Genomic DNA, 14119 nt, shown 5'->3' on the forward strand with positions numbered 1-14119 from the left:
TCGTACTTCTCGTTCCATTCTCCTCTAGATAAGAGAAAAGTGGATCTTTTGGGCCAGTCTGATTGTCATGTAGTATTCGTTCTACGGCCGAAGTTGCATCGAGGTAAGAGTTCTGTCGTTTTAATTTAAGATATTGGATTTGTCCCGGTTGGGCTGTCTTTGCGTTAAAGATGGCTATCGTGACCTTGTCGCCTTCTGGAGACCACTGTACGTCTTTTCTCCGTGCTAATTTCTTTGATTTATCATCCGTCACTAACTCCCCTAACCTTGCCATTCCCCAGAATGCTACAAGTGCTATTGCTAGCGCTACGTGGTCTCGCTTGCTTCCTTTCGATAACACCTTCAACAACTGTACCAAATGCTTCAACATGATCGGCTTCTTTTGTTCTTTGTCCGATTCCCTTATCGCTGCTTCTGCTATTTTTGAAGATTTCAACAACACCGATAGCTTCAAAGAATCATACTTCGGATACTCTTCGTCATGGAACAGGTGCCAACTTTTAATCCCGGTGAGGTATTTTTTCAATGTTTCTACTTCGATTGTCGCTGATTCTTTGTTCCTCAATTCTGATTTCCCGTCTTCTCCTAATTTCTTTCCTGCCCATACCACGAACTCGTAAAGCGTCTTGGCCGATAAGGGCAATAGCTCCTTCCTCCTGCAATTTTTCTCCGCTCCGAATCTCAATAGTTTGGAAACTCCACTATTATAATTTATTAAAGTCGTGTTCGCCCATCCTCCTGACAGCATATGAACTTGTACGTTGTTTTCTCTCCACCTCACTTCTCCTCTTGCATCCTGTAAAAATGGCTGAATCTTCTTTTCTACCTTCGGTGATATCATGCCTCTTCTAGTAATAGTTTGAGGTCGTCTGGTAGTTCTATGTTCAACCTCGGTTTGTCTTGGTTTTCCTTGTCGAAGCCTCTCGACAGCCCGTCTGCATCGTTATTCCCGGATTCCACCCTTTCCTCGGTTATGTTGCACTGCAACCTCAACAACAGGTCTTGAATTTCCTTCCACTCGTTGTTTACCGGTTCACTTTTCGATCTTTGTTTATGGATTGTCGATTCAGTAGTGGTATTATCCGTTTTGACCCAAAAGTTCCGTCCTCTAACATCTGTCGACATTTCCAACATTAATAGGCCTAATCGCACTGCCGCTGTTTCAGCCCAAGCGATATCGCGACACGTCTCATCTACTTTTAAACCTTTCCTTTCCCATCCGTCTTTCAGCTTATATCTCACCCATCCGTAATTCAAAATTACCCCTATACCATATCCGCTCGCATCTCCTACCCATCCGACTCTCTCGGGTTCGACTTCTGGTACGATTCTTTGCGGCTCAAAGTTTGTCAAAGCTTCTCTGTTTCAGTTTAATTACATCAGCAACTTATTCTCGTCTTTCCGTTATCTCCTTAAAGAACTTACCTCCAGCTCTCCAGATCCTCCCTTGCTGCTCGTGACAAGAATCTCTTCGCGTTCACCTTTTGCCAAGGGTTGAGCCACGCGTACAATCCCCTCATGTAAGGCTTCATATGCGGGACAATATACATCAGGTGGCCAATTTTCCCTATTATCGAGTCGGCTTCCTTCATGCTCCAAGGTCCGTCTCCTTCTAACATTCCCTTTATTGCTTCTATTCTTTCTGTCAGTTTTTCTTCGGGGAGTCTCACGGGTTTATCTACCCCATTAAATATGAATCCTAGATATTTTTGCTCCGTTGTGAATTCTCGGAGTTTCTCGAAGTTTTTCTTCACTCCCATCTGGGTGCTGATTTTCACCACATCATCAATCTGTAAGTCATCTCCCTTCAGTCTCACTATCATGTTATCATCAACCCATCTGAATATTCTGTCGATTTTCAGGTGCTTCTGTATGATCAACCGCCATGCATCGGCGACTTTCCCAAAGGTGCCGCATCCTGCTACCCCTCCGAACGGAACCGCGATGTCCATCCATATGCGGTTATAGAAGTCCTTTATAGCTAAGTACCTCCACTCCTCTTCTTTTGTGCCAGCTTGCCTGTATGCCTTCTCCCAATCATAAATCGCTAATTCGATGATCTCATTGAAGTGTTTCCTGAAGTATTTAGCTACCGCGTAAAAATCGTCCCATGACGTGTCAAAGTTATGTTTATCTACCATCGAGTTTACCAAAGGTACATCGTCATTTCCTACCGGGAATGACAAGTCGTTAATCATTCTTAGTGAACCATCCCCGTTCACTACACTACCCATTGGATTCGTTCGGAAGAATCCCCACTTGGCGAACATTTCTTCATGCGTGAAAGGGCCGAAAACTCGTCCTGCTGCCTTTTCTTTATATAGGTTCCTCATGATCTTCTCTTTTACTGCCAGGGCTGAGCTGTGATTATCTGGAGTCCACCATCTTTTATTCGTCAAGTAATGTTCCGGTATACCTTGTGTAAATCCTTCCACTAAGCCTTTTATCACCTCTTCCACCTCTTTCTTGTGAAATGAAAAGGCAAATGCCGGTAATGAACGTCCCGTGAGAAATGAAGAGTGAGAGACTGAGTTTATGTCCATTCCCTGTGCCTATTTAGAAACGAAACACAAGAGAGAGTTGAATCAGGTGCGCAGCCAAGTCAAGAGAGCGACGAACAGAGAGACAATGAGACAATGAATGAGAATGTGGTCAGCGTTGAGAAGGTGTTAGAGACAAGAAATGCACGGACGGAAACGACCACCGAGTTAGAACCTGAGAGACCAGGACAGCAATCTCACTCAACAACAAATGGGAAATGGCCTTCAAAGGCGAGGAGCGAAATGAACATAAAAGAATGGAGAGAGTTAGCAAGGAAGTGCGGAGTAGAGAAAAATGGGGGAGCTGTGACAATTCTAATTGCTACTCACGACTGGGCTGCGGCATTACTACTACTGCCTGCCTGTTTTGCTGCCTTCAGGGCTTCAAAAGCGCCCGGTCCATACTTAGGCACCGTTACCCCGTTAATCACTGACGTAGGGGCAGAGTTCACCACCGGCCTCTGTCCTCCGCCTCTTGTACATGATTTCCTCTCATAAATCCTTGTCCCCTTCTACCTTGTCCCCTTCCATTTCCATTGCTCACATTGTTGTTTCCTAATCCCTGATCGTGGTAGTCGTGTGACACGTAACTTCCCGTACTCGAACCATGAAAAACGCCTCCGTCAAAGTGATGATGATGATGGGATTGATGGTGAGATTGGCTTTTCCCGGTTGGCGCAAGGTGAGATAACATCCTTCCTCCTGTAATTGCCGTGATTTGGTCGTCTGTGCTTGATAAGAGATCCCAGCCGACTTGATGTCTTCCGGTCCAGGGATTCATGTTCTCCAAAGCTCCTCCGATGATGTACGGGTTATAAAAATAACGATGGTCACCGTTGGCCTTCGAATCCGTTATTGCTTGTTCTGCTAGTTCTTCATCTTTCGTCCTGACATCTGACAATCCTCCATCCGGTAACAAGTGGCTAAAAACATTCGTACGGTGAGTGATGTCGTAGCGAAGCGCTGGGGCCCAAGCATCATGATATTTCGCTTTCATTGCTAACACGATCTTCCGATGCTCTTCTAGTCGTAGTGCAATATCTTCTCTTTGATATTTCGACCTCCAATACTGAATGTATAAGTCGAACGACGTGGACCACATCAAGAAGCTTTGCCTCCACTCACTCGGGACTCTCAACCCTACATATGACACTATATCGGAACACGATGAACTTTGTTTCCTTCGATTTGCCATGTGTGCTTTGTCCGCCAGCAGCCAGGCTGGGACAAAGATTGTGAGAGGGACGTAGCCAAAACAAGCTGCCATCTTCCCATCCCAATACGCCGACAAGTCGATAAGCCAATGAGTGAGTGTCTTTCCTTGGCTCATCGTCTTCCCTATTTTTGCAGGTTTCTCCGTAGGCTGACTTCCGGCTTTCCTCTTGGTTTTGTCTGGCTCGTCGACTTTGTCTTCTTCACTCGAACAATTCAACATCTCGATTTGCCTCGGTTGTGATTTCACTCTTTCACACCAACCATGATAGGCTTTCTCAAGCATTTGAAATTTGCCGACTTTTCCTGTATCATAAAGTCTCAAGAGCTCCGTCACGTAGCATTTGTGTTCTCGTTTGACGTGTGCGTCTTCTTTCACAAATTCTGCTTCATCTCCTGCAACGATTCAGAACCACATCACACTGATTAGTATCTTGACTAATGCTACTTTGTTTTTCCGCTCCCAGTATTATCTTATCCGGACAACACAACTTTTTAACTTCTGGACATATTAGGACATCTGATCCACCCGTGTGGCTTCAGTCTTGAATTTAGGATCATCTTATCTAGGGCCGTGGATATGCTCCACCCGTGTGGCTACATCTCCTTCTGCTCCACCTGTGTGGTTACAGATCTAATTCTATTCCAAGGACCCGGACAATTCAACCTTACAACACTGATCCACCCGTGTGGTTTCAGATAGGTTCATTCAAGCATAGGAAGGATTAATGCCCGGAAACTTTGCTTACCTAGGGAGATGGTATCATCTTCTACAATATCTCCTCCTTCTTCCTCTTCTTGTTCCTTGATTTCTTCTTTTTCCATCTGTTTCTCTTCTGTATCATCCATGTCCGTCAAATCACTTCCTTGATCCTTATCACTCTCGTCCTGATTTCCTTCTTCTTCTGATGTCGCTTCTTTCGGATTTCATATTTTTCCTTTTACTGTACTTCTTGTTTTTCTCGTTGACGTTGTTGCTCCTCGACCTCTTCTTCCACCTCTTCCTCGACCTCTTGTCGCTTTTCCTCTTCCTCTACTTATGCTTCCTTCTTCTTTCTGACCTTTTTGTCTTTCATGTTCTTCAATTATGTTGCTTACATCATTACTGAACATTTCTGTGCTTGCTTGATTTGGATTCGACATTTATTCTTTGATAGGGAGTTTTGTTTGTTTGAAAAATGAATTAGGAATTTTTGAAAAATGAAATGATGATTTCTTTTGAAGAGGTTTAGCGTGATTCAAATCTGAAGGTGTATGAGTGGTCACAAAACAATCCCTTTGTGAAGAAGTTATTGAGTTTTGGAATTCAGTTTGATGATACATTGACACCCTTGTTTAGCATACACAGTGTCATTTTACTACTCACTGGCAGGCCAGTGAGTATGTCCAGCTCAATCCAATCTCAATCCAATCTCACATCCATGTCAGTTCAATATCAATCAAATCTCAATGTTTGGCCTAGAGTCAAGGCCGCCACAGATATGGTACTGGTATTGTATTGGCAATACCAGCACCGTATCCGGCTGAAAGATACTACAAAAAGTAGTATTTGATATTGTATCCGGTTCCCGGTACAATACCAAGCACTGTACCAACACTGCCAATACCTACAATGACGCCTGGAAGGTATCATATCCTGTGTTTTCTAAGGATATGGTACAATACCGTCATTGTCAGATAGACTGACGATATACTAAATACACCATACTGTAGGCAAAGACAATTCCCAGTACCAGAAGATCTGGTTATCCGGTATTGTATCACAGGGCGGCTACGATTCTAATTACCGTACCCTGACCTGCAGTACCACCAAAAATCATCTTGGGTATTGTAGCCGTGGCCCAGGTACGATACTCAGGGTACAATACCCATGTGACTGGATACAGTGCCACACGATATTGATACTGGTATTGTATCTGTGGCGACCTTGCTAGAGTAGCAGACAAACAACCTTCCAGAATGAACCCAAATAAAGTATGGTTGCATGTCCACACATGAAGGTGTCAGAATGTCTGGAAGGTTTGAGAGATTATGCAGCGCATGCATATCCCCCACTCGAACATAATTGGAGGTCAAACTGATATTGAACTGACATTGAATTGAGATTGGATTGAGGTGAATGGAACTCACTGGCATGCCAGTGACTAGTAAAATACACTGTGATATGGGGTTTAAGAGGAATCTCTATCTATCACAGCTTGAAGATAAGGCATCCCATGATTGTTCCCTAATTCAGATAGGATGTGTTCTGAGTTGAGGGGAAACCCTATAAACTCAGTGATAAGTGCAATGAAACTTTCAGTGCTGTTCTCGGCAGAATACACAGTGTCAAACAGAGCCGCCGTTCCACACCGGAGCTCCTGCCAACAAGCTGCGGGTGAATCCTTATCTATCAGACAACAGAGATAAGGCATAATATATTACTCACACAATTTATGTAAATGGTGTGTTCCAATTTGGGAGCAGACCCTGTAACAGTAAACGCAACAATGAACAATGATGAGCGCTATTGTTGAGTGCCACAGCCGGCAAGTGGCACCCATGATTTTCTAGATAAGGTCCATCCCAAGCCTACTGAGTAGGCCTAGTACAGAACAGCCAATGACCTGCTCACGGAGATATGAAACTTTGTGAATTGATTATCAAAGTGAAGTTTGGTTTGAAGATAAAGTCAGCTACGTGTTCACCGGGTGATGTTTCAGTGCAATCCTCATCTATAAGAATCTGAAGTGAAAACAAATCTTAATCTTTTCATGATTCAAATGGTTTTTTTTGACTTGGTTAATTTTTGGGTAGCACCCTGCTAATTTAGAGGGACTATTGGTCATACAAGAATGCATATTCTGTATGATTTTCCAGGAAGTGCATCAAGAAAAAATAAAAACCTTAAAAGAGAAGGCTGCAAAGCAAGGTCTCAAGAGGTGCAATTCTTGATCTCAGACTACAGTATAAAAGGCTCTTAAGAGGACTCTTTCTATTGCAGTTTGAAGATAAAGCATGCCATGATTGTTCCATAATTCAAATAGGATGTGTTCTGAGTTGAGGGGAAACCCTATAAACTCAGTGATAAGGGCAAAAAAAGTTTCAGTGTCCTTGTCAACAGAATACACAGTGTCAAACAAAGCCGCCAGTCCACACTGGAGCTCCTGCCAACAAGCTGCGGGTGAATCCTTATCTATCAGACAACAAAGATAAGGCATAATATATTACTCACACAATTTACGTAAATGGTGTGTTCCAATTTGGGAGCAGACCCTGTAACAGTAAACTCGACAATAAAAAATGATGAGCACTATTGTTGAGTGCCACAGCTGGCAAGTGGCACTCAGCATTTTCTAGACAAGGTCCATCCCAAGCCTACTGAGTAGGCCAAGTGCAGAATAGTCAATGACTTGCTCACGGATATATGAAACTTTGTGAATTGATTATCATGGTGAAGTTTTGTTTGAAGATAAAGTCAGCTACGTGTTCACCGGGTGATGTTTCAGTGCAATCCTCATCTATAAGAATCTGAAGTGAAAACAAATCTTAATCTGTTCATAATTCAAATGGAATTTCTTTTGACTTGGTTAATTTTTGGGTAGCACCCTGTTAATTTAGAGGGACTATTGGTCATACAAGAATGCATATTCTGTATGATTTTCCAGGCAGTGCATCAAGAAAAAATAAAAACCTTAAAAGAGAAGCCTGCAAAGCAAGGTCTCAAGAGGTGCAATTCTTGATCTCAGACCACAATATAAAAGGCTCCACTCCTTCCACAAAAGTAGGATCAAGATCACTTGTGTTGAACGTGGATTTCACTTGATAACTTCCATACTATCACAATAAAACTTGGCTTGTGCTCTACTCAATATGATGAAGAACTTGTTATGGACTTTGATCCAGCTATCAATGGCTTTTGCATTGATGAATGCACACTTGGCTGCAGGTAAGTCTTGAGATGAAATTGAATATACCATGTGGTCTAGCAACTTACATCTTTTGGACCCTTGCAGACTGGCACACAGCAGCCCGTGTTGTCTGTGACAAATTCGCAGACGTTGTCATTAGTAATGTGTCGCGTGATCCCGATTATATCACCAATAACGTTTCTCCGCATGCAACTATCGCATGCAATGGCAGATCAATGTCTCGGACAGGCAAGCTTTTCTAGAATTTCAAACAAAATGTTTTGTTTTGTTTTGCAAAACCTGATTTAGCATAGATGATATTGCATTTATGGAACATCAATACTCATTGAATAGATTTTATGGTGGCGGCATGCAGCGGCACATACAAAACCAGAGCTCCCATGCCATCGCGTAAGCCCAGCATAGATACTTACAATATCACCAAAATGAGTAGTGGTCTAAAATCATTTTCTCAACATAGAGGAATTGCACACCAGAGGACATCTGCATTATATCAATTGGAAAGCCGCTGGATATAATGTTGCTGTTTCATTCAATAAGGAGACCAGACTAATCGACGCAGTGACTTTGGTCATAACGTTAGTGTTTTTTGTGCATAAACCTGTTTGTGACGTTTTGCACATAGATGTCTGACCGTGTGTAATCAAATGACTCAAATTATTACATAGGAGGGATTATTGACTTGACCAATTATATATACATATTGTCAATGGTCATCACAAGGAATTTCAGCAATGCACTGTTCAGAAATCATTCAAAGCAAAAACCATGCTTGAATACTCAAATCAAGTTGAAATATGTAGATTGGTTCCAAAACCCCTGGGTGTGTTCAACTTGTTTGGGTTATACATACACTCACCTCTGAGGCAAATGTTTGTCAACTCGATAGAAGTATATCCTTAAGCTCAACCAAGCTTACCCAAGTGCTTCATCATTGGAAATTCTTCTGGATTATAAGTCATGGATAACGTCTCTTGTTTCAAATAAATCAGGATTGAAATAGAATTATGGTTACTTGAATAGCCAGAGAGGGTGAACGTGTATTTTGTATCATGTTACACAAGAGAACGCGAAAGATCCACAATGTGACTGCAGAATGGGAGTTGATGAGTTTTTAGCATGAAATCGGATGAGATATGTTGCCCATCATATGTCAAACCATGTCAAGTTGCCCATCCCGTTGAGAACTGTACAATTGTATGCTCGAAAAACAGTTGTGATTGATGTGGAGGTTTCTACAGTTTCTATGGCCCAAAGTGTTATGATAGATTTTTCAAATCTTGTCATAGATGGTTTGGTGAATAACATAGTCCAGTACATGAGTTTAAAAGATACTCAATGCAGACCTATAAATCTGTCCAACTGAACATACTAAAGCACAAATCAAGGAAATGATACAAAAAAATCTTCAAAGTCGGGGGTATTCTTATTATCTACGAGTCCTATAAGTGGACGCAGATGGTTTTTTATATCGACTATCGTCCTCACTCTCTTCAATATCATCATCGTCTTCATCCAATACTATTGTCGTCTTCTTAGCATTCCTACAAACAAATATACATACATAAAATCAGTCTATGCTAGCACTAATTTTTGAACTGATAAGTACTCACCTAGCAGTCGTACTTCTTCCTTGTGTTTGTGTCTGTGTTTGCGAGAATGGTAAAGTAGTCTGTGTCCCACTCCCGCTTGCTTTAGTATTACCCTTTGTCTTGCTAGTAGCTGCTGCTTTCTTAGCGGGCGCTTTCTTAGCGGGAGCTTTCTTGGCCGGTGCACTTGAATTTGGTATACCAAGCTTGTGTTAGCCAAAAAGATGTGATATCAGGCGAATTCAAGGGGAGCTGAAACTTACGCTTTCTTAGCTGGGGCTTTGGCCGTCCTCATCGTCTCACTGTCGCTCTCCGATTCTGATGCGCGAAACTGAACAAGGAAGAGCGTCAATGGAATGTGACCAAAACAATCAGCTTGATTTAAACAAGTCATACCAATTCGCGGCGCGAGGACTTTTTCAAAGGGGCTTTGCCCTTACCACCCTTTGGAGGTTCGTCCATGCCATCACTTGTATCCTTGTCTTCTTCATTCGCACCTCTCCTTTGCGGCACCTCACCCCAGTCACTCTCATCAGAACCATCATCTGCACGCCTTGCCCTCGCCGGTGCTTTTCCCTTTTGGACCACAACAAGTCAATACCATCAGTCAGATTAACCCAAGTAGATCAAAGCTCTCTGAAGAGGGTCGGATGACATTCCTCACCTTCTTCTCCGACTTGGCTTGATCTTCTTTGTCCCATTCTTCCGCAAATTTATCCTTTGCTTTATAAAGATCTTCTACTAGCTCCTCCTCTTCACTTTCAGGAGCTCTCTCGCGGTGGTCGTTGGTGGCTGAATGTTTCTCTTCTTTAACGTGCGCTTGCGCAGCTTGCAAGGCTCTATCGTAGAACCTGATACACGGAACAACAGGATGGTAAGTGCTTGTTTGGATAACTTCAGGCAAAATTCTAGCTTCAATCGGCCCCAGATCTAAAGTCGGCCACGGATTCCATGCCAGTAGACTCAAAACGTAGCACAAATGCACTCACGCTTTGATAGCATCTTTATCGTCCTTTTCAACAAACGTTGACACAGCTTTCTGCATTCCATTTTCAGCTAGTACACCCAAGTTTTGAGCTTCAAGGTATTGTCGTACAAAGGTCGAGACCTGAATATATTCAGATTTTGTTTGGGTGGGAACTATCTCGTTTTCTGGATAGTCGATCTCATTTTTTGGTTTTCCTATTCAAGATTTGAGGTCAGCTAGATGTAGTGATAAAATCACCCCAAACGTGATGGGAATTCAAAAGGAGTATCGGAAGAATAAAACGAGATATTTAACTTGTACTAGTCTTCCTCTTTCTATAAAATTGCACCACGTCTTTCGGGTTCGCAATCTTTCCAAGGAAATCTTGTCCAAATCTTTGCGGATTGCCCACTTCATAGGCACCTTGACCATCAGGCCGCGTGTATTCAACCTTCGTAGGAGCCAATAAAAAGTGATTTAGCCATTCACGTCTGTAGGGATTCATTTTCATTGGCATGGCTTACCCTCAATCTGATTAAAGGAAGCATGCGTGGCGGCTGTGGATCATCGTCAACATGGCGCTCATCCCATTCTGCATTAGCCTGGCTGATCAGCACTTCGACCTAAGCGGAAAATACTCAAAAGTTGAGTTTTTTGACTTGAAAGCGGTACCCATGTTGATGAGAGAAGATATGAACAAGCAAATGGCTGACTAGCTTGGTTAGGTATTTGATCACTTTAGTCTTTGTGTCCAGTTTGAGGTTGTTTTCTTCCTCTTCGTCCGATAGAATGATGTCGTGAAAGACAAAGGGGCGTACACTTTTGAGGGGAACAGCATTTATGGCGAAGTCGCGGCCTTGAATTTCCAAGATCCCCACTTTTCTTATTCATTGCAACAGAAAAATGCCTCAGTAACTGAAAAGTCATAATGTAAAGTTTAACCACGCTCACTTACTTTGTCAACGCCTCGCCCCTGGCCAAACTTGTGGCTATGCTGGAGCCCGGCTGACTGATATAATAACCTTTTTCAGGTATCTCGTATGGTTCAATCAAACAGTCATGCTCGTGACCCCATATTACCAGATCGATCTCGCGCCCAAACCCATTTTCGGGTACTGAATTCTTTGGTCCATGTGCAACTCTAATAAAATCACACCAGGTGAGGAAGACGGTCAATGGTCGAGAAACTTGGCGAGTCGACGAAGTCTCTTCTCGAAGTGAAGGTATTGCCTTGACAGTCAATCAAACTAGCCCTACTCACCGGTTTTGATGAACTAGCATCAAGTTAAACCATTCGTCTCGATACTCTGCCGGGCGAGACATACGAATTCGATTGCTTCTCATTTCATAATGAAATCGTTCATCCCGAATATTACCGATCCCATACATGGCTAAACGAGTATTGCCTTTTTGTAAGAGAATTGGTTGAATGTGTAAACCTTCCTCAAGTGCTTCCTCATCAGTTTGTGCATTCCCAGGTAACTCTTGTCGGCCGAAATAATTGACTAATCCTGATGCCGAGAGCACGTCAAGCGCACAGAGGGCTCCTTCCTTTCGATTTCATCGCAATAATCAAACATGGTGTATTGAGAATATACATCTAACGCCGAGATGTTCCAAGAGACGGGCTTACTGGTCCGATACCTTGAGGATCATCGTGATTTCCATGGATTGAAAACACTGGAAGACCAACATTGAGATTCTCGTCCTCGTAGTTGACTGCAGGAAAACTGTTTCACGGTGTTGGATGATCGCGTGAGTATGCAGAAGAAAACCGTTTAGACAAGCTGAGGTGAAGGCACTGACTTGAAACCATGAGGAATTCCAATACCTGCATCACCGACTAGTTCGATTCGAATAGGCCTCTGATTAAGACAGAACTCTCGCAGAGATGCAATTGTAGAGTATAATGATGCTCTTGAAGGTCGATTATGATGGAACAAATCACCGGCTAACAAAAGCATATCGACCTAATCATAAATGGTAGGAAGCATACTTCAACACAAGAGAGTCGGTATGGGTGTCATGAGTGAACAAATCTCATGATGATGAAATGGTTTTCAACCAGGATACTCACGTCATGATCGATAGCCATTTGCAGTATCTCGCGGAACGTATTGATAGAGTCTTGACCTCGGATGGGGTCAGATTCAGCATAGCCAATATGATTATCCGTGGCAACAAGGATCCTGATACCTATCAAAACCTCCAAACAGTTCTCAGAATTCGGATCAAGGACCCTTCTAGGTTTTAGCAAGGATTGATTCTAACAATGATCTAGATCCTTTGATGCGATGGTCGGGTCAGGTGCTGAGTTTCCCTCATGCGCGTTCCCGTCGCTTTGCGAGCCTTCTGAGCCTGAGCTGCCAAGTCGCCAAAGTGCGTTTCAAAGTTCTCGTCAGTCGCGTCTCGTGACCACCGTTATATCACAGCTGCGAGCTTACTACTCGTCCATGTTAGGAGATAGATGGACCAGTCGCTGGTCTACTCGATAGGGGTTCTGAAAGGAAGTTCTATCAGGTGAACGATTCAAGGATAATATGTTTTGAAGTGATCTGATTTTGATGGTGAGATGAAGAAATCTGACTTGGCACAAACTCAAGGTATCGCGTGATGCCCCGCAGTCACTGTGCTTTAGTTCCCTCTGAGTCTCGACTCTCCATCATGAGCGGGCCACGCCTTGACCTGTCTTACCAACCTTTAACTTCTCTCTCGCACATCACGATGGACTATGTACTGTTACTGCTCATGACCCTTCTCGAACGCGGTTTCCTGGTGTCAAGCTTCCCAACAAAGCTCAAGCGATGCATAAAACTACACATACTAGCTCGAGATCAGAAGAGATCAGCTAATCGCCACTAAGGAATATCATCGTACCCCGACGATGCTTCTCGAGCAGAATCCTTTGATCCGAGGTGGCAGTGATCAGTCTCAAGGCTCATTGGGAACTAGCAAGGCTTCTATAGATTATCAGACTGGATCTGATGCATATTAGCCTCCTGGTTTCAGCTTTCGAAACATCACAACTTTAGCCATTGAGGAAAGCATGGACGCGATGCGATGAAAATGATGAACCGATCCTCCGAACACAGCCTCATGAATCACTGAGGTCATAAGCAACGGTCTAGGAAACACAAATCATTCAGATTTCCCTGTGACTTGTCCTTCATCATTCTTGGTCATATCCATATTCTCACTTCCTCGTAGGACATCATGAGGCAACCTACCACTACTTTCATTTACATTTTACTTTTATCAATCTTTCAACTCTCTCCTTTCAAAGCTAGTGCTTCTTCACGCCTTCGAATCCGACGAAGTCTGATCAAAAACTTGAATGAAGTTGCAGAACTGCAACGATCTGATCGTCCTAATGATGCAGCAGTAGTACACCAAATAGTCGAAGGGCACTTTGATGCTCCTGGTACATCACCCGGTACCAAGGATCCCCAAGAAATCCACCCAGCAGACTCCATCGAGAATGCAATGAAAGAAGAAAGCCTTGGGAAAGGTGTCGGAGCCGAATTTGCTGAAGTGAAGAAGAACGGGTTTAAGAATGACCTATTTCCAGGACCACACCCTCAATCAAATGGACAAAGTTTGATCCACCTATATTTCAATATCATGAACAACCTTCCACTGAAACAAAATGCCGGAATGAAGGCAATGTGGACATTATTGAACCTCGCTCATATCGAACCAACGAGTGAAGCAAGCAAATACGGCAAGGATCTCGCTACCAAATTAGTAGAATTCCTCAAAGAGTATAGATCGACTGCTTCAAATGCAGGAAAGAAACTTGAATCGTCATATCCAGCTTTGATGAACTTCTTTGAAAACTTCTACAGAGCTGAACTATCTACACTTCCAGAGTAGAAGTTCAGCTGTTTGCCAGCTCACCTT

General features: G+C 43.1%; 4 protein-coding genes across 4 annotated transcripts in view; 2 read left to right on the forward strand and 2 right to left on the reverse strand.

Moving 5' to 3' along the window:
* Positions 1-2988: 2988 nt before the first annotated feature.
* MELLADRAFT_111312 (uncharacterized protein) lies at positions 2989-4865 on the reverse strand (the record flags this gene model as incomplete). The annotated part of the gene is made up of 4 exons (XM_007415620.1): positions 2989-3293; positions 3798-4148; positions 4502-4669; positions 4739-4865. The coding sequence occupies 4 exons, from the start codon at positions 4863-4865 to the stop codon at positions 2989-2991; spliced, it is 951 nt and encodes a 316-aa protein (XP_007415682.1).
* A 2742-nt stretch (positions 4866-7607) lies between these two features.
* On the forward strand, positions 7608-8344 carry MELLADRAFT_124562 (uncharacterized protein; the record flags this gene model as incomplete). The annotated part of the gene is made up of 5 exons (XM_007415580.1): positions 7608-7680; positions 7748-7891; positions 7997-8053; positions 8124-8241; positions 8332-8344. The coding sequence occupies 5 exons, from the start codon at positions 7608-7610 to the stop codon at positions 8342-8344; spliced, it is 405 nt and encodes a 134-aa protein (XP_007415642.1).
* Positions 8345-10237: 1893 nt separating this feature from the next.
* MELLADRAFT_39329 (uncharacterized protein) lies at positions 10238-12413 on the reverse strand (the record flags this gene model as incomplete). The annotated part of the gene is made up of 9 exons (XM_007415619.1): positions 10238-10434; positions 10541-10670; positions 10744-10842; positions 10933-11101; positions 11175-11360; positions 11481-11770; positions 11853-11949; positions 12026-12189; positions 12297-12413. Coding segments are annotated over 9 exons (1449 nt in total), but the record flags the coding sequence as incomplete, so codon positions are not given.
* A 1019-nt stretch (positions 12414-13432) lies between these two features.
* Positions 13433-14119, forward strand: part of MELLADRAFT_67338 (uncharacterized protein) — a gene marked incomplete at both ends in the record, with an annotated part of 1533 nt that continues 846 nt past the window's right edge. Inside the window, one exon of the mRNA XM_007415581.1 lies at positions 13433-14088. Coding sequence (XP_007415643.1) covers positions 13433-14088 — 656 coding nt within the window. The remainder of the gene's footprint in view (positions 14089-14119) is intronic.

Source organism: Melampsora larici-populina, assembly GCF_000204055.1.
Source record: "Melampsora larici-populina 98AG31 unplaced genomic scaffold MELLAscaffold_52, whole genome shotgun sequence".
Lineage (NCBI taxonomy): Eukaryota > Fungi > Basidiomycota > Pucciniomycetes > Pucciniales > Melampsoraceae > Melampsora > Melampsora laricis-populina.